This window comes from Eptesicus fuscus, chromosome 9 (genome assembly GCF_027574615.1).
Source record: "Eptesicus fuscus isolate TK198812 chromosome 9, DD_ASM_mEF_20220401, whole genome shotgun sequence".
Taxonomy (NCBI): domain Eukaryota; kingdom Metazoa; phylum Chordata; class Mammalia; order Chiroptera; family Vespertilionidae; genus Eptesicus; species Eptesicus fuscus.
The window spans coordinates 46,022,866-46,043,139 of NC_072481.1; the positions used below are offsets into that span (position 1 = coordinate 46,022,866).

General features: G+C 42.8%; 1 protein-coding gene across 4 annotated transcripts in view; it reads left to right on the top strand.

The window, feature by feature from the left end:
* The window catches only part of AK4 (adenylate kinase 4), a 60,185-nt gene that overhangs the window by 22,405 nt on the left and 17,506 nt on the right, over positions 1 to 20,274 (top strand). For all 4 annotated transcript variants that reach the window (XM_054720893.1, XM_054720895.1, XM_054720896.1 and 1 more), the window contains exon 3: positions 13,049 to 13,168. In XM_054720893.1, coding sequence (XP_054576868.1) covers positions 13,049 to 13,168 — 120 coding nt within the window. The remainder of the gene's footprint in view (positions 1 to 13,048; positions 13,169 to 20,274) is intronic.

Consider the following 20,274-nt stretch of genomic DNA (forward strand, 5'->3'; position numbering starts at 1 on the left):
CTGTGTTGGATACTACCTTTATTTTCCTCTCCCAAAGGACCCCCAATATAAAGTGCTTGTATGGAGGGTTTGTGGGTGATAGGGATTAGAGTCTGGCATATGTGAATGTCCCACGTGCTGCGTGGTTCAGGGTTCGGGCTCTGGAAGAGGGGCCGCATGCAAATGAAAGAGACAAGACAAGAAATAATTTGGAAATAGTGTCGGGGGGGGGGGGGGGGGAGCAGGCGGCCTTGCCATCCTTTTATTCAATTTGGGATCCACCTGTAGCCCTTAGGCAGTCAATTTCCAGTAACAGACAGACTATCTTATCAGTAAGGATTTACATGACTGTCTGGTAGGGAAGTTGCTTCAGCTACCATTGTCTGGACTAAACAGTGGGTGTACATCCCTGACCTTTGCCGGAGCTCAAAGGACACCAGCCTTCCGGGTTCCTTGTCCACACCTCTCTGCTAGTGAAGACAATGGACAGCTTCCCGCAGGCATAGGCAACATCTTGACCTGTCATATTAAACACCTCTGCCCTATGACCTGTCAGTCATTCCCTATACATTCCTCTAGCTCTGCCCCTCCCTCCCCTAACTTAGAGTTCAATTTGTTACCTTCTTGCTCTTTTCCTTTCTGGAGAATTTGTTCCTTTTCTGTCTCCCAGATTTCAATCCTCCAATACTTTCTTATCCAGAACAGTTTACCTCTTCACTACTAACCCCTCAGTTGCAGGCTCCATTCCCAGCCCTAGTTGTGAGGGGGGGGAGGGGGGCGGTAAGGGGAGGCAACCAATTGATGTGTCTCTCATATCGATACTTCTCTCTCTCTCTCTCTCTCTGTCTCTCACTCTCCAGTCCACTTTCTAAAATTCAATGGAAAAATAACCTTGGATGAGGATTAACAACAAAAAAGACTGTTTCCCTTTGTCTAGGATAGACCCTCACGTTCAACGTTTATTACTTTTTTCTTGCAACATTTTATTTTGCTTTTCTTTTAAAGAAACAAAAAGAACAACCCATCTTTATTCACTTATTCAACTTAAAAACGATTGAAAGTATCCTTAGCTCCCTGAGGCTTAGTTTAAGTCACTCAGGTGAACAAGACATATACTCTAAGGTATTCAGAAGGGGAGAAGGTGGTTGGTTGAATAGAGGATTCCAGTGTGGGAGTAATTGGGAGGAAGAGACTAATTAATTGCTTGAGGAAATGGAGGAATGCTTTGGAGGCTGGGCCTGGGAAGACACCCCACTGTAGGGCATGTGTAAGAGTGCAGCCTCTGGGATCGCACTGTCTGGGCAGCTGGCCAGCAAGTTGCTCAAGCACTACGTATCTCCATTTCTTCCACCACCACCAGGAATAATAATGGCACTACCCTCTCAGTGTTGTTCTAAGAATTAAATGAGGTAATGCATACAAGGGATTAGAGTAAGGCTTGGCCCGGTGTTTCTGTTTGTTTTGTTTTGTTTTTGGTGTGTTTGTTTTAATTTTTTAAAATGTGACCGATAATAATGTTGAAATAAATTTTTCTCTCGGCCCAAGGTGGAACCACATCACCACACTGAGACTTAGATAACTTTCATGGACCATGTAAATACTCTGCTTGATACCTTTCTGTAAATACTCTGCTTGATACCTTGGCTATTGTCAATATCTTGGCTGCAAGGAACATGGGGGTGCATATATCTTTTTGACTTAATGTTTTCATTTTCTTTGGATAAATACCCAGAAGTACTTCCATTTTTTAATTTTTTGGGGGAACCTCCATACTGATTTTCATAGTGGCTGTCCTTTGATGTTGTTATTATTCTTGCTGGGTGTTAAAGGACGATAGCATGTCACCCTACCCCAGTGATGGCGAACCTATGACACGCATGTCAGCACTGACACGCGTAGCCATTTCTGATGACACGCGGCCGCATGCCGAGGATGAAACATTTGCTGCTCCTGAGGATGAAACATTTGCGACTAGAGTCTTGGAGTTAGTTTTTTCCTCAAAGTGACACACTATCTGAGTTATGCTCATTTTTTTGGCGAAGTTTGACACACCAAGCTCAAAAGGTTGCCCATCACTGCCCTACCCAGTGGACCTTATGCTCCCACTGGGAGCCCCATCAGAAAAGAATGTTAGCATCAGCTCTATGTCTCCTTCTCTTTCCCTTTGTTTGCAGGAAGGTCTGCTGCCAGCTCTGGTAGGCTGGTGAGCATGGCACATCTTTGGCGTCCTTGTAGTTCTCCACCAGAGCACTGCCAGAGAGCTATGACTGAGGGAGGGAGGGAGGGAGAGAGATGGAGGCCAGTCCCTCATGGCAGCAGTAGCAGCCCATCGTCTGAGCAGATGGCACTGGAGGAAACAGCAGCTTCCCTGGAGCTGATCTGCAGCCAAGAACCTGCATGGAGAGGCAGCTGAAAAGGTGTCTGGCACAGCCAGATCCACACCCCAGGCCTTCTGCAATGGGAAGGAATTTCTTTTTATGTTGCTTTAAAAGTGAAATTCCTCCCTGCCCTCTGAATGGGACTGGTAATGGGTTTGTGATAAGGTTATAGGGAAGGCAGAGAAAATCTAGAGAGCTCAAGAGATTTGAAGTATGGCCCTGCTCCTCAGGACTGAAAGTGCCTGCTGGACATCAAAGCAGACTTGCAGAATGTGGGCTTGAGGAGATGCTTAAGCATTTTGGGTCTAAAACTCATCTATAATTTTGGCAGACCTTTCAGATGACTTGCCTTTTCCCACTTGTTCCCTTGCCCAGCGTCTGTTGCCTCCATCCCAATCTGCTTTTTCTCCTTTGCTGCTTATATAAGGCGGCACATGGTCCTACACCAGATGTTCATGGTGTACTTATGAGTGCATGTGTTCCTATTCTGGGCCAAGAAAATACTCCTGATGTAGGACATCCAATATTTTTTAGCTTATGTAACCCCAACTCTTTCATGATTTATTTAACATCTTAAAATGGGATTACTGCACTGTTTTATTCTTTGAATCCGTGTGGAGGGTCAAATAGTAACGGACCTGCTGGTGGAATGAGAAAGCTTACGGAAGAAGAATCTGCTGGATATCCTTTGTGCTTCGCTATTGTGTCACTGTCGTTCTCAGTAATGCTAGCCGCTCCCTTACCCAAAGTCATCGTGGCTTTTGTCCATGCATATTTTTATCTTGGCTATTATAGAAACACACCCACAGCCAACACGTTTCTGGACCTAAAGTTACAAAATTAGATGGAGTGTAAATATCCAGTCTGGCTAGAGAGAAAAGAGCAAAGAGGCGTCACAAAGCATTGGCCCTTATTCCAGAAAGTCTTCAGGCAAGGAATGATAGAATGCTGACAGATGATTCAGGTTGGAGTTCTGGTCCGGACTCCACTCCTCACATCTAGAATGGGTTTAATGATCCATGCCTTGGCTGCCCATGAAAGCAAGGAAACTTTTCTTAACCTCTGAGGTCCCTTACATCACTGCAGAGGTGGAATCTCATGATTAAGAGGACACGAGTATGTACCCTGGCTGGTGTGCTCAGCGGTTAGTGTGTCAGCACATTGATTCCAGGTCAAGGGCATGTACCTGGGTTGCAGGTTTGATCACTGGTCCTCAGGTCACGTTGGGGAAGCAACCAATCGATGTGTCTCTCTCACAGTGATGTTTCTCTCTCTCTCTCTCCCTCCTTTCCCCAACCTTCTACTCTCTCTAAAAATCAATGGAAAAGATATCCTCGGGTGAAGGATTAGCAACAAAAATAAACAAATAAAAGGACATTAGTGTAGTTTGAGGCATACTGGGAAAGCTAGTTCACTCACCTTCCCACCTGCCCACAAAGCCAGGTACAGGAAATTGGAATTCACCTCTGAGATGATAGAGGTAGAGGGGTTTAGCTCTCCTGTGCAGAGGAGGAAGCTTGAGGGCACAATAAGTAAAGCACATTGATGTGCGCAGTCATGCGGAAGCAGAACTGAGAGCCAAGATTCTCGATTCCCAGTCTGATGTAATTCCTTGTATCATGCTGACTCTTTGCCTCATGATGAAGCCATTTCAGTGGTTTTAAGAGTATTTTCCCATGATTAAAAGGCAGATAACAAGAATAAATCAATTAGAATGGACTCTTATATGTGGAATTTAAAAAACAAAACAAAAGCCTTAGCTAGTTTGCTCAGTGGATAGAGCAACGGCCTGTGGACTGAAGGGTCCCGAGTTCCATTCCAGTCAAGGGCACATGCCCAGGTTGCCGACTCGATCCCCAGTAAGAGGCATGCAGGAGGCAGCTGATCAATGGTTCTCTCTCATCATTGATGTTTCTCTCTCTCTCTCCCTCTCTCTTCCTCTCTGAAATCAATAAAAATATATGTTAAAAACAAAACAAAAAAACCAAGCTCATAAATACGAGAACAGATTGATAATTGCTAGAGGTGTGAAATGATGAGGGTGGGCAAAATGAGTGAAGGGGGTTAAAAGGTACCGACTTCCAGTTATAAAGTAAATAAATCATGGGGTGTAATATATAGCATGGTGACTATCCTATCTAATAAAAGAGTAATATGCAAATTGACCGTCACTCCAAGACACAAGATGGCCACCTCCATGTGGTCAAAGATGGCTGCCCCCGCCAAAACCGGTTTGGCTCAGTGGATAGAGCGTCGGCCTGCGGACTCAAGGGTCCCAGGTTCGATTCCGGTCAAGGGCATGTACCTTGGTTGCGGGCACATCCCCAGTAGGAGGTGTGCAAGAGGCAGCTGATCGATGTTTCTAACTCTCTATCCCTCTCTCTTCCTCTCTGTAAAAAATCAATAAAATGTATTAAAAAAAAAAAAAAGATGGCTGCCCCCATGTGGACACAAGATGGCCGCCACAAGATGGCCTGCAGGGGAGGGCAGTTGTGGACAGTTAGGGGTGACCAGGCCAGCAGAGGATGGCAGTTGGGGGTGACCAGGCTGGCAGATGAGGGCAGTTGGGGGAGATGAGGCCAGCAATGGAGGGCAATTGGGGGGGACCCAGGCCTGCAGGGGAGGGCAGTTGAGGGGATCAGGCCTGCAGGGGAGGGCAGTTAGGGGCGATCGGGCCAGCAGCGAGGGCAGTTAGGGGTGACCGGGGCGGCAGAGGAGGGCAGTTGGGGGAGACCAGGCCAGCAGGGGAGGACAGTTAGGGGTGACCAGACTGGCAGGGGAGGGCAGTTAGGGGCAATTGGGCCGGCTGGGGAGCAGTTAGGTGTTGATCAGGCTGGCAGGGGAGTGGTTAGGGGGTGATCAGGCTGGCAGGCAGAAGTGGTTAGAGGCAGGCAAGCAGTTGGGAGCCAGCAGTCCTGGATTGTGAGAGTGATGTTTGACCAGGATTGGGCCTAAATGGGCAGTCGGACATCCCTCAAGGGGTCCCAGATTGGAGAGGGTGCAGGCTGGGCTGAGGGACTCCCTCCCCCCACCCCCGTGCACAAATTTCATGCACCGGGCCTCTAGTAGTTAATAATACTGTATTGCTCATTTGAAAGTTGGTAAGTGTAGATCTTAAGAGTTCTCATCACAAGAAAAATAATTTAATTGTATGATGACAGATGTTAACTATACCTATTGTGTTGATTATTCTGCATTTAATATACAAATATCAAATCATTATGTTGTATTCCTGAAACTAATTTAATATTTTGTCGATTGTACCTTTATAAAAAATCATATCATAATTTTGTTTTTAATCTCACAATTAGTGGAAAAGAGATACACATTTGTACTTTACATAAATTTTGGTTCAAATCTAGGTTAAAAATTTTTTTCTATTAACCTTCTTTTGACTTAGGAAATGATTAATTATATAGGTCATAGATTCAAATAACTTTAGCTACAATTTTCTTTGGTTAATACACCTTATGATGAGCTAAATATTGTTCCCTGAGATTAATAGCAACAGAAAGGTGTTGAAGACAGGTGTACTCTGTTTGCAGTCACTGTTCCTCAGGAGAGACATATGATCACTGATTGGGGATCTTAGTCTGATGTGCAAAGGAATAAAGAATGAATAGGATTAAAGTCTTGCTTTATAGTTTACTTTATAGTATTATTTTGTATTAAATAAATTATAAGCCTGTCCTTCTTACCTTCTTTAGAAATAGTTTACAATCCCTAATGTCTTGTGATTTATCAGAAAACCTTTAGGGTAAAGATTGTCTGTATCACCCAGACACCCAGAAGGAGCGACGGCTCAAAGACAGGCAGCATGTGTTTTGGGGTGGTCTAGTCTAGTATAAACCCTCACTTGGGGTGATAAACTTTCTGTTTCTTTTGTTAGAGAATATTTTGGAGTTGTAAGCTCAGACATCTTTAAAAGTTGACTCATACACATTTTGTGGGCGTTTAAAAATGTCAGATAGCTTCAGCGGGAGCAAGCATCTCTTGTAGGAACAGATATTTCTTGTCAGGAGGTCAGGCTTGGGATCCAAATGCAACCTGTGGTAATGATATTTCTGCACCAGCTTGTATAGGCTGAAGCAATAGTTGTGAGAACTAAATGTTCATGTATGTAGACTGATCAGATAACAGAGTGTTGCTTAATTCAATAAATTTATTTTACTCAGTTGTTTAAGGCCTGCCTGGCAAAAATTAAGACCATAAGATAACATTTAAAGGAAACATTGCTGCTCATAATCCTCATTGTGTGGTTGAGATGGTTTTTATGAGTTTTTATTGCCTTAAAAGTCACAACTATGATTATAATGACTGTTGAACAATACAGTAGATACAAGATACGACAGGGGATATAGTGAAAAGAGTTTCATCTAATAATTTGTAGGACCTTGGGTACAGGAAAACAGAGCCCGAAGATATGACAGCATCTTCAAATAGTATCTCAAGTAGAATGGCCCTTATTGATCCTTAAAATAGTCTCTGCCCTCAAGGGAATTATGATCTGGTATGGAGGATATGTAAACAATCTCCACTTAACAAGAAGAGTAAGATGTAGGTACAGATACAACCACATATGGTTATACAGGAATATGGCAGGGCACTGGGCTAAAGGGTGTGTATGGGGCCTGCAGTCCAGGTTGGTTCTGTCCACCAAGCTGTTTCCTGGCACACAGTCGAGTCAGCCTGAGGGAGTGGGTATCTTCCTAAGGGGGCATCTTCTTTCTAATCTGTACAGAATCATTTATAGACTAGCTTCAGCCCAGGTTCTGGTGGACTGTAGAAGAGGGGATTTTCTACTTCTGAAGGATTGGCTCTGAGGTGATTGGCACATGTAGTACTTGAAGGGTGCCTCTTTCAGCCAGCTTTTGCTAGCCCTTCCAATTCCAGCTCTAGGGTGGGAAGCTTTCCTTGGGTCTGAGCGTGGATCGAGGTGTCCACCTCTGTATCCCTGTCCTGGGCACATCACATCAGAGCACTGCCTCCCTCCCGACCTGCCTTTCCTCCATGCGACTGTACACTGCCTGAGGGGAGGGAGCACAGTCTTTCTCAGCTTGTGCCTGGCACAGCAAAAGGGTCGGGGATAAAGGGACTCTGTGGTGGGAGGTGAGGTTTGAGGAGTAGTGCTTCCAGGCCAGATCGGAGTGATTCTGAAGGCTAGCCTAAGGAGTTCCCATGCCATCCTGCAGGCCAGGGAATGCATTGTTGGTGTTGGAGGAGGAAGTGACCTGTGCTGACTTGTGGTTTGGGAAAGTTCCTCTGGAAGTTGTGTGGAGGATGGATTAGATGAGGGAGAGGGCCCTGGGGAGAGGTTGACTAATTAGTAGGTACAGGATTGCAGGGTACTTAGAGTTTCGTAGGAAGTAGCTGCGAAGAAATACATGCTGTAAATTTATTTATTTACTTAGTTGAAGCTATAGTGCCTACTGAGAGCAAAGTGGTTGCACAGAGCAGGACCAGGTATTTCCCCACAGGGCGTACGATCACCAAGTAGGTAAGTTTTGCCAGAGAAACTCACTTCTCACTATGCTCTTGTCCCTTTAGACAGGGGCTTCACTATTCCAGAAGGTTAAAAGGTTCTGCACCCAACTTCCAACATTGGTGTGTGTGTGTGTGTGTGTGTGTGTGTGTGTGTAGGGGGAGAGGGAGTTTTCACACCACCAAATAATTTTTCAGTGCCAGCCGGGTGTCTTACATTTCAACTCAATTCTGACATTGTCTGTCTGGAGCCAGGGTCAGATCCCATAGGTTAAAGCAGTGGTTGGCAAACTCATTGGTCAACAGAGCCAAATATCAACAGTACAACGATTGAAATTTCTTTTGAGAGCCAAATTTTTTAAACTTAAAAACTTCTTCTAACGCCACTTCTTCAAAATAGACTTGCCCAGGCCATGGTATTTTGTGGAAGAGCCACACTCAAGGGGCCAAAGAGCCGCAGGTGGCTCGTGAGCCGCAGTTTGCCGACCACGGGGTTAAAGGGTTCAGTCCTGTAAGTTCACCCTCTCGTTCAGATTGTCAGACCAGTTGGTCACCTGTGCTTCTGACCTGACTATAAATCAGAGGTTCCCACGACTTCTGCCTTGGGTTTTGCTGCGAGACCAGCTCACAGAATTAAGGAAACCCATTTACCTACTAGATTATCGGTTTATTACAGAATATATTAATTGACACAAATCAGCAGGGAGATGAAGAGATACAGAGAGTAAGGTGCCGAACAAAGGAGCTTTTGTCCTCATGGAGTTTGGGTTTTGGCACGTTGAAGTGTTGTGCTTCCCCAGCTGGAAGTTCTCTGAACCCCCTCTTTTTGTTTTTTTTATGAAGGCATATTGCATAGGCATTACTCATTGACTCATTGGCCTCTGATGATTGAGTCAACTTCCAGCCCCTCTTCCCCTTCCAGGAAGTCAGGGGGTGGGAGTGAAAGTATACCCCTTTATTCATGGTTGTTCCTCTGGCAACCAGTGCCCACCCTTAGGTGCTTTCCAACAGTCACCCCATTATTATAAACCCAGTTGTGGGAATGGGGCTTATGATGAATAACAAGACACCATTTCACTCTTAGGGCTCCGGCACATCTTCAGGAACTAAGGACAAGAGACCAAATATTAATGAAAGATGCTCCCATAGCTCTTACCACTCAGGAAATTCCAAGGCGTTGGGGAGCTCTGAGCCTTACTTTGGACCATATATCTTTCTTATAAACCACAAATTACGCACGTACTCTAACCTTCAAAGTGCTTGTGTTCAAGGAAATGCTCCCCAAACATTCAGAGATAATGTAGTGTGACTAGTGGTAAAGAAAAGGAACTCTGGTACCAGCCTGCTTGAGTTTGAGTTCTGGCTCCACCATTTATTAGCTGAATTACTTTGGGCAAGTTACTTAACCTCTGTGCTTCAGCTGATTTATGAAATGGGGAAAATGGAAACATCGACTTCCTAGATATTAGGATTAAATGGGTTCATGTATATAAACTACTGAGAATAACACCTGCCATATACGAGCAAAATACTGTCTCCATATCCTTGAATGAAATTTGCAAAGGGGTATTATTCCAAGTCCTTTACCACATATTAACCACATACAACTTTTAAAACAATCGTAGGTGATGGTATTCCCTATTTACAGATGAAGAAACTGAGGCAAAACACACAATGTGACCAAAGTCTTAAAAGCCTTTACATGGCAGTGTCAGAATTTGAACCCAGGAAGTATGACTCAGAATATTCTTCATACCTACCAATAGCAAGTGTCACGGAATGATTTAAGACCATGTCTTTTTGTTATGAAGGAAAACAAAGCCTGCTTTTAAGCAAGGCCAACTGAAGGGTGGATACTGGACATCCGAAATGAGTCATAGAGTTAAGTGCCACCCCCCCTCCCCTAAAATTAGGAGTTTCTTCCATAATTCTCACCTCTAAAGGTCCTTGGTATTAATCTCTTAACCAAGATTTTTTTTTAAAGCTTATTATTATTTTTTTTAACCCAAAGAGATTCCTCAAAGTGATATCAAGGATAAATAGTTTATAGAATGAAGTTTTTCTGTTTTATTAATCTTTTTCAAGTAACTACTTCAGTATCAAAATATTCTTAAGAGTAGGGGGATAAAGAACTTGTAGCTGGCAGAATCACAAAGCCATAGTTCATTTTGACCACTCCTCAGATGGTGCGTGTGTGTGCTTTGGCATTTTCAATGACCTTTTGAAGAAGGGCTGATACTGGGAGTGGCAATGGTTTCTCCTGGTTCTAGGCAGCCTTATGAAGGAATCAAGCTGTTTTTACAGGGTTCTTTTATTCTCAGTGTTTTCTGGCATGAACAATTAAAAGGACATTGAGCCCAGCTGCCATGGCTCAGTGGTTGAGCACATGCCCAGGTTGCGGGTTTGATCCCCAGTGTGGGGCTTATGGGAGGAGCCGATCAATGATTCAGTGATTCTCTTTCATCATTGATGTTTATGTCTCTCTCTCCCTTCCTCTGAAATCAATAAAAATACTTAAAAAGAAAATAAAAGGACATTGAGTTGTTATCTGTTTCTGGTGATCTGGCTAGTCATCTTGGGGAATTGCTGCTTTGTGAACACTTGTCCAGCTCTGTCCAGTTTGCCCTTAATTTATAGGCGATCAGAACAAGAAGACAATGTGTGCTTGTCTGCAGCCTTTCTTTGGAATTCTACTTGAAAAATTGGAGCAGCCATGTGTTGTATCCAAACGTGCTAGCATTAGCACTTAATAATATTCCTTTTCTTCCCAGCGAACTGACCTGGGCAGGTGAAGGTCATGTTTCCCGGGATGGGCCTCTGTCTTCTGACCCACGTTGTATTACTGTTTGCTGTTGAGCAAGGTCTTCATTCAGATGTAGATCTATTATTAAATCCATTTTGCTCTGGCTATTGACCTTTGCAGGCTTTCGTGGTGGGGATTGAGAGATGTGGTGGAAGTTTGCTTTTGGAATCAGATTGAGGACATACCTGTCCTGCCTGAGAGAGCCAAGGCTGCCCAAAATAGTTGGAAAACCATGTTGCCCAATCCCGAGTCCCGTTGTCAGAGCCCCTCTGCAGTATCCCTTCCTAGGCGGTGTTTGAGTCTCCATTCAGACACTTCCTTAGGCAACTTTTTTGAACCACTTGAAATCCCCACTACTAGTCCTAATTCTAAATCCTAGGCTTTGAATAAAATAATGCCTTTCCCATGTATCGAGTATCAGGTCATGGGTAAATTGTTATCATCTCCTCCTCTGGGTCTTCTCTTTTCCAAAGAAGCTGCTACCTACGCTTTCCTCATGGGATGTCTGGTGCCATTTCACATGTTGGTCTCTCACCTCGGAAGATGTGTACTTGTTTATATCTACCTTAAGGTTTGTTGGATGGGACTAAGAATAGGGCTCTGGGGCTGGTTGGCCTGACCATTGCAGAGTAAGACAGCACCAAACTTGTCAGTTACTCCAAGCCTACTATGAAGTGATTTTTTCAGATACAGAACATACATACCCTACAGGTATTACTCAAGGGAACTGAAAGCACATGTTCAGACCAAGACTTGTGCACGAATGTTCACTGCCTCATTATTCACCATGGCCCTGAAGTGGAAACAAACAACCCAAATGTTCCTCAATGAACAAATAGCTAAACAAAATATGTTCTATCAGTACAATGGAATAATAGTATTTGGCCATAAAGATGAATAAAGTACTGATACATGCTACACCATGAGTGAACCTTGAAATCATTCTGTGAAGTGAAAGAAACCAGACACCAAGTACCACATGTTGTGTGATTCTGTTTATGTGAGATGTGCAGGATAGGCCAATCTTTAAAGACAGAATGCAGGTTAGTAGTTGCCACATGCTATCAGGAGGAGGAGATGGGGAGTGACTGCTAATGGGCTGATAAAAATGTTCTGGAATTAGGGAGTGGTGATGATTGCACAACGCTGAGAATGTATTAAAAACCACTGAGCTATACATTATAAAATGGTCAATGTTGTGGTGTGTGTTATGTCTCAAAAAGCTGTCATAAAAAAATGGCTGTTACCTCCCAGGTGAAGGTGAGGATATATGAGGATGAAATGAAATGACACATACAATATTTAAAGGAACATAGTACGTATTAAGTTAATGATCGCTAGTGTTGCTCTTAAGGGAATTAATACTGCTTAAATATCAGTACTTTTCTTTACTGCCACCTCTCTAGAATATTACCTGTCACGTAGTATGCAATCAATCAATATTTTCCCATTCATGTTCAGCCACATTCAGGAATGTGCTTGTCTTTTGTGTTCTGCTTCTTCGGGGAGTTATTGAATACGCATCTCCTGGGGCCTAACTGGGCTACTTTGGTCCAGTAGGAGTGATGGAGTGATACGGAGCTCTTCACAGCTCATGTTTCAGTGTGGAAGTTGGAGTTAGGAGTAGACTCAGCCTTGAGAAGGAAAGGCTTTACCTTAAATTCAAGGTGAAGGTGGGGGAAAATGATTCTTGAGCTCCCCCACCCCCACCCAGTAATATAATGCAGCTTTATGTTTCTATAAACTTCATTGGCTCACGGTTCACTAACAGTTCCCTGGGGAGCAGATGACTTCATCTTTTTTTTTTTTTAATTTCTTTATTGATTAAGGTGTTACATAAGTGTCCTTATTCCCCCATTTCCTCCGGGAAAGATACAGACCTGTTGTGTGTACTATCCAGCATTCTTTCTAGAAGAACCGTGGAAATGGAAATGTTTTCCCTTGGGTCTCTAAGGAATGGTTGTGCTTCGCAGCTTCCTTCAATCTTCTGTATACTATGTCGTGTGGTTGGTCACTTTTCCTTGTTACCATGACTTGTTGGGAGGCTCAGTATCCAGTTTCTGGCTCACCTTCAGGGAGTCGCCAGGACTCCTTCCTGGCCTTTTGTGTACCACCCTCTTTCCAGACTCCAACTTTGTTTCCTACTCTTATTTTCACGTTATGTCTAATTTATATTCTTTTTATTTCTTCAAGAGCTGCTTTTATAATTCTTTGGGAGGCAAGAGGGAGACAGTGCCACCATTGCTGAAGCAATATTTAAAACTTTACTCTAAAACCTCTCCCCGCCCCCATATGAACCAGGAGGAATGGGAGAGAAGGCAAAAGTGTCCAAAAAGAATTTGTAAGGTTTTTATTTTTATTTTTGAAGCTTTTTCTGAGAATCTCTTTTCTCCGGTCTTTTTAACAGAAGTTGGTGATGTGGCAAAGCAGTACATAGAGAAAGGCCGCTTGGTTCCAGACCACGTGATCACACGCATGATGCTGTCGGAGCTGGAGAACCGACAGGATCAGCACTGGCTGCTAGACGGTGAGTGGGAGCCGTGGGTAAGCTGGAGTTCTGGGAATAGCTTGTTCCTAATAGAATTCCGTTATTGTTCCAGTTTGATGATGCCTTTTCTGTCCATGACGAAGTTGTTATAAGTATATCTGAAACCAGAGGTTCTTTCATTCATAATAGGCCACAAAAATTTAAGCCAGGAGATACCATTTTTCACCTGTCAGATTAACAAAGATAGAAAATTTGAAAATCTTGTATTGAGTGTGTGGGAAATAAGTGTTGAGTATACAATGCACAACCTTTGGAGGACAGTTTAACAGACTTTATACTTTTTGCTTCAACAGTTCTTTGCTAGATTTCTTGCCTAAAGATATAGCTTCGAGGATATTTATTTTCAGCATTATTTATAAAGAGCAAGACATTGGTAACTATCTAAGTATCTATCATAGGAATGTCTCATATTTGGTATGTACCTATGTTATAATATGAATAGATCTCAACGTAAACTGCCAAGTGAACAAAGCTATTTGTAGTATAGTGTACAGTGCGTATTATTTATGCAAAAATAGAGGGATGGCATAATATTACTGTATATACTTAGAAACACATGCATAAACTATCTTTGGAATGTAAAAAACTGGTAACAGTGGTTGACTCTGGGTAAGCATTAGGATTGGGAGACTTACTTTTCACCATGTATTCATGTGCCCTGATACTGTTTGATTTTTAATATGTATTTAAACAATACATGGACCTATCTGAAAACTGAGTGGTTCCTAACCTTTTTAGGCATTATGGATCCCTTGATGATAACTATGATATTTTACCCAAGAAAATACATACAGATGCTCACACACAAAATACTGCACAATTTTGTACTTTAACAAGCTGGAATCCAGAATCATCTTTAAGTTTGCTGATGAACATACTGCTTTCTATGAACAAAAAATGGATTGTGAAATTTAGCTCAAACCTCTTTCCACTGCAGAGCTGTTTTTGTCTAGTTCACACAGTGCACACATTTCTGTCTTAATTTGGTGAAACTGAAACCTCGGGAAGCTGACAGTTGAAACCTTGTTTGCCAGCTACAGAGAAACCAGAGGAATTGTCCCACATTCAAACTATTAGGTTGCCTGTATTTCAGTTAAAGTCTAGAGCCACAAACTTCTAAAATGACTGATATGGTGGAGTATTTATTCTATGACATTGTTTCTCAATGTATATAGCATGCAGTGCTTTTAATGGCTAGATCAGAAAACAGACTTTGTGTTCAAATATATTTAGAAAATGTCAGTTTAAATATTAATTGCTAACACTGTGTGTCAAGAATTATTCTGAACACTTACAGGGTTCGATTACCTGCCCAGAATTACTAGTAGTGTCAAAGTTAACCAGTTTCCTTTACTTCAGGATTTTGCCAAACTTACTTTCTTTTTTATCCTCACCAGAGGATATTTTTTCATTGATTTTTAGAGAGAGTGGAAGAAAGGGAAAGACAGAGAGAAATATTGATGTGAGAGAAACCCATCGATTGGTTGCCTCCTGCATGTGCCATGACCAGGGCCCGGGCGGGGGAGGAGCCTGCCCTTGACTGGAATCTAACCTGGGACCCTTCAGTCCGCAGGCCGACCCTCTGTCCACTGAGCCAAACTGGCTAGGGTAGGGAAGGGTGGGGATATAGGGGAGAGACCAACCAAAGGACTTATGTGCATGCATATGAGCCTAACCAGTGGTTAAGGACAACAGGGGGGTGGGGGCATGCATGGGGAGGGGTGTGGGATGGGAATGGGGGGATGAGGACAAATATGTGATACCTTAATCAATAAAGAAATTTAAAAAAAGTTCAAATGTAGATTTAAAAACATTTAGCTATGTGAAGTCAAAAAGTCAGTTCAGCTATGGAGTGTTTTATGTGTCTTTTCAGTGCTTTGCCTTTGCCATAACTTCCTCTTAGGGTGAAAAACTGAAGTTCTTTTACATCCTAGGTCTGTTTTTAATCAAGTACGTCAGTCTCCTAACTGACTTCGCTTGTATGTTTCTCCTTGAACACCCCATCTGGTCACTTTTTCAGTTGTGATTTTTTTCTGTAAAGCTCTGGAATAAATCCATTTGGCAAAGTGAGGAGTGTCAGGAATGCCGAGTTCTTGTGTTCAGCCTTAAACTGCGGGGGTCAGGGTACGTGCTCTGCCGAGATGTGCCTATCGAGTGCGCGGAAGGTGATTGGGTGTGGAAAGGTCAAGCGAAAAATTCTGGATGATAGATGACTCATCATCTTGGTCCATATGGCTGTAGAGAGGCATCCTGCAAATGGTGGGTGGAAATGAGTCCAGTGGATGCAAGCCAGGGGAACAGCAAGGGGGTTGGTTGGATGATGGGGCTGGTGCATGCTCTGTGGTTTGGTCAGCTGTGTCCTCGCTAAAAAAAGTTCAGCACCACCTCGCCTTCACAGTGTACTTCCCAGTTGGGTAAGAAACATTCTTTTATGCATTAATATGTGTATATATGTGTGGGTTTTTCCCCTCCTATTTTCCTAAAATTTCCCTGGAAGTTAAAAGTGTGAGAGCAATATTTAAACAATAGTTTTCTTTAATTTCTATGAAAAATATTCTACCAGAGGAATGCAATGCACAAGATTTCTAAATGTGTTATAAAACCAAGTGTTTTTTAGTTTCATAGAAAAGGTATTTCCTGCTTACTAGGTGATCTTAAGGTGAAATAGAAATGAGGGAATAATAACCAGCTCTTTAAAACAAAATACAAATTCTTTACTTTTCAAAAGAGGGCTGGCAATAAGGTGGGCCGGTAGGGAGGTTTGTTGGTATTAGGCACTTTTCATTTCTAAACTTGAATGCCATCCTGTGCATTTAAACAGTAGTTCTAATTGATCTCCAGGTAGCAAGATGTACCAGAATTGTCTGCCAGATGATTTTAGGTGTAGTGACCAAGTATTTTAAACTAGAGGCCCAGTGCATGAAATTCGTGCATGGGGGGTGGGCAGTGTCCCTCAGCCCAGTCTGCACCCTCTCCAATTTGGGACCACTTGAGGGATGTCCAACTGCCCATCAATCCAGGACTGCTGCTCCCAACCACTCGCCTGCCTCTGCCTGATTGCCCCTAACCGCTTCTGCCTGCCAGCCTGATCACCCCCTAACTGCTCCCCAGCCGGCCTGATTGCCCCTAACTGCCCTCCCTTGCTGGCCTGGTCTCCCTTTACTACCCTCCCCTGCAGGCCTGGCCCCGCCCCCAACTGTCTTCCCCTGAAGGCCTGGTCCTCCCACAACTGCCCTCCTCTGCTGGCCCGGTCACCCCTAACTGCCCTCCCTGCTGGCATGATCGCCACAATTGCCCTCCCCTGCAGACCTGGTCCCCCCCTAACTGTCCTCCCTGCTGGCCTGATTGCCCACAACTGCCCTCCCCTGCAGTCCTGGTCCCCCCCCCCCGCCCCAACTTCCCTCCCCTGTCAGCCATCTTGTGGTGGCCATCTTGTGCCCACATGGGGGTGGCCATCTTGTGTCTTGGAGTGATGGTCAATTTGCATATTACTCTTTTATTAGATAGGATTTGTTGTCCAAGTTTGGTGTCACAGAAAGCAGACTTAAAGTTAGGAATTATAAGTGGAATATAACTTAAAGCCTTTTCAATGGAGAAAAAGATACCTTTAGAATGAGAGTCCTTATTTGGTCCTTGGTTGCCTGTTCCATATTTTTTTTGTGCTGAGCTGTGCTGCTTTCTGTAGGAATTCTGGGATTTTTTTTTTTTTTTTCCTAAAGCAGACGTCTGAGCTGCTTGAATGTGTGCAGTGTTTTGTGTGTATTTGTTTTCCCTGAGGTTAGATGACCTCAGACCTGAACTATTTTAGGGTACATACTCACTCTGAATCCTAGGTATCTAAATAAAGGCCGGCACTGGGAGACCAGACTACAGATGCTGGACCTGGAGTATTTTGTTCTGACTTTGGAAATGTGTTTTACTATGCTTGACATAACTGCTCTGACCTTATCCCCTCCATATTTTTCTTTCTGAATCAGATACTCTGAAGAGTGTCAGATCCCACTGGGCAACATATGCCTACAGAAAAAAAGCTGATAATCACATATGAAGAAATGCCAAGGGCAATTGTTTTTCTGTTGCCTTTGTGAATGTAGGGTCTCTTTCAAGAAGAAACTGTGATAGGTTTACTTGGAAGGTCACTGAACAACAACAACAGAAAGCATCAGGCTTTCTCTCTCACCCTCACTCTGTGTGTGTTTGTGTGTGTGCATGCATGTGTATGAGGGTAATACATTTTGTTACTCATTTTCCTTCAAATGTGTAGTCCTGAAAAATAATATTATCAGATAACCTTTGTGTCTTTTTTCCCCATCACCATTTATCCTCCTTATACCCTCTTCTACTTCCACCCCCCTCCCACCCCGCAACCTTTGTATCCAAGGTCATTGTTAAGGCAATGATGTATACTCTGATACTCTGAATGCTGAATGGAAGATCAGAAGAAATTGGAATGGTTCCTGGAGAATGGAGAGTAGTCATAGAATTGATGGGACTCTGCTAGGCTACTGTGGCAGTTATGTCTCTGCCAAGCAGAGATTGAACAGTCAAAATTGTTGGTTCCTCACCAGGCTTGTCCTTCTGACACACTCATGACTCGCCCCTCACTGTAGTTCTGTTCGTTCATCAAACATTTTTTATACACACCTAAAAAGATAAAATACCTGTTACATCCTGGGTATTGCTAAAGTGACTCGAATATAGCCACGTCTGACTTTGCAGTGGGATGGTGTCAGTGAAGAAAAAAAGAGGGAAAATTATTGGAGAGTGGGCTCATCAGGAGCTCCTGATGATGTATGCAGCCAATCATGCCTCAGATGGCATCTGTTCTGAGAGATTAGTGGAAATATTTTTTCAAGAAAGACATAGTATTCTTGGTGAAAATGACAAAGTGGATGTGTGTCTAAGTGTCCAGACATCACAGTGCAGCAAAAGGATGGGCAGGACCTGGCCCTCTTAGAATTAGAATCTAGTAGTGATTCAACCTTTGAGCTACCCTAGGCAGTGAGGGTCATCTTTTATTTCTTTGATTTAAATCCAAACTATATGAACTTGGATTTTACCAATTTTGTCAATATGAGATCAAGAGTATCTAAATGAAAAGCAAGGTCTTTTCTTCATTCGGTTGGATTCCCTCCTGAGACCCTAATCCCATGTCCATTACTGATATATTTATTTTGATTGATCTGATTTCTGCCTTGGGATGAGGAACAATCTTAATATAGTAGACAATCCTGACTTTGTTTATTTGGTCTGTTTTTTCAGAGAGAATGACTATCTAAGCATTAAGGGACATATGGAAAACATGTGTGTCCAGATATTTGAGCATACCCTAGAAAAACTTGGTTCTGAGATCAAAAGTGAATTGAGTGCACATTTTGTGTGTCCTGATGTGCTTGGCACTGGTCCATCTGAGGAGAGAAAAGCACTTGTCCTGACCTCATAGTCCAGGAGGAGCAAATGCTGCATAAACAGCTGCAAGTCTGGAATGTAGTAGATGGTCAAATGGTAGATATGTGTATGTGTTATAATTATTATCAATGTTAGGAGATAGAAATATATTTTTAATTTTTACGTTTCAAATTTAGACAGGAGATATTGTCTCTTTACAGTGAACAGTAACCTCATGTACTTAATATACTTCCTTCTACCTTCTCCTCTTCCAACTTTTGTTGGCTTTGTTATTAATATTTATTCTTCTGTATTTTTAATTTCCCATTATTTGGTCTTACATTTAAAAAATTTAAATGAATTTTCTGTTGTGTTCTCCGCCCCCTTTCAAGCCCTCCCCAACCCCCCACCATTTCTCTGTTCATTTTGTTTTGATTAATCTCTTGGTGATATACCTGTGACTACTAGAAATCATTGCATTGTGCACTTTAAATGAATGAATTGTGTGGAATTGTATGTGAATGAAGCTGCACTTCTTTTTGACAAAACTTTTCATCACTTAATTGACATGATTTTTAAAGATAGTTTTTCTTTCCTTTTCTCTTTCCTTCCCTCCTTGTTTATGAGGGGCTATGATCACGAGTTTGCATGTTTGAAAATGTCTTTTTGTTGTTCAGCAGTCCTTGTGTCCTTCAGAACTTTGTAGCCATTGTTTCATCTGCTCCTGGCCTGAATTATTGCTCTGTAGAAGCCTTGGGCCAGTCTAACCCTCGCCTCCACCCATTTTGAATAGCATATTTTTTCTATACAGACTTCCTGAAGAATTGTTTCTTCTTACAGAATGCCCAGTGTTTCCCCCCTCCTTTACACAGTGTGTCCTTTTGATCTGCAATTCAGCTCGTTCCCTTTAGGGAAGTTCTCCTGTATTCTATCTTTTTTTATCCATATTGGATATCTTTGAATATTCTTTGTTTTTATTATATTTTGTTTAATTTTTTGTTCTGTGTTTCCTTCTGCCTTCAACCATGTTCAGATCTTTTACGTGAGGCCAGGGTTGAGCAAAGCTTTGTTCCTATTCTATGGCTACTTCATAATTTTTCTACCTGTCTGTGCCATGCATGCTCAAGCTGCAGAACCTTTGCAGGTCCTCTGCCCTCTACCTGCAGTGCTCTGCATGCAGATATCCACGTGGATTGCTGTGTTCAGATCTCTACTCAAATATAGCCAGCTCAGAGAGTCCTTCCTGTACCATCCTATCTACCCATGCTGCCTCTATTCTTACCTTACAATCACATGACATTACACATTTATATGTATATTTTAATATTTTTTTTTTTTTTTCAGAGAGGAAGGGAGAGGGAGAGAGAGATAGAAACATCAATGATGAAAGAGAATCATTGATCAGCTGTCTCCTGCATGCCCCCTACTGGGATTGAGCCTGCAACCCTGCATGTGTGCCCTTGACCAGAATCAAATCTGGGACTCTTCAGTCTGCAGGCTGATGCTCTATCCACTGAGCCAAACCGGCTAAGGCTACAACTGTGTTTGATACATAGAAAGGCTGATAAATATGTGTCCGATGATAGAGAGGTCACACCTGTAGCCTGTCACTGAACCTATGTAGTGTGTACTCAGCCTCTGTGTTTTCTTTGGAGCAAAAATATGGGCCTATGGTGAAATTATTTAAAATTCCTATT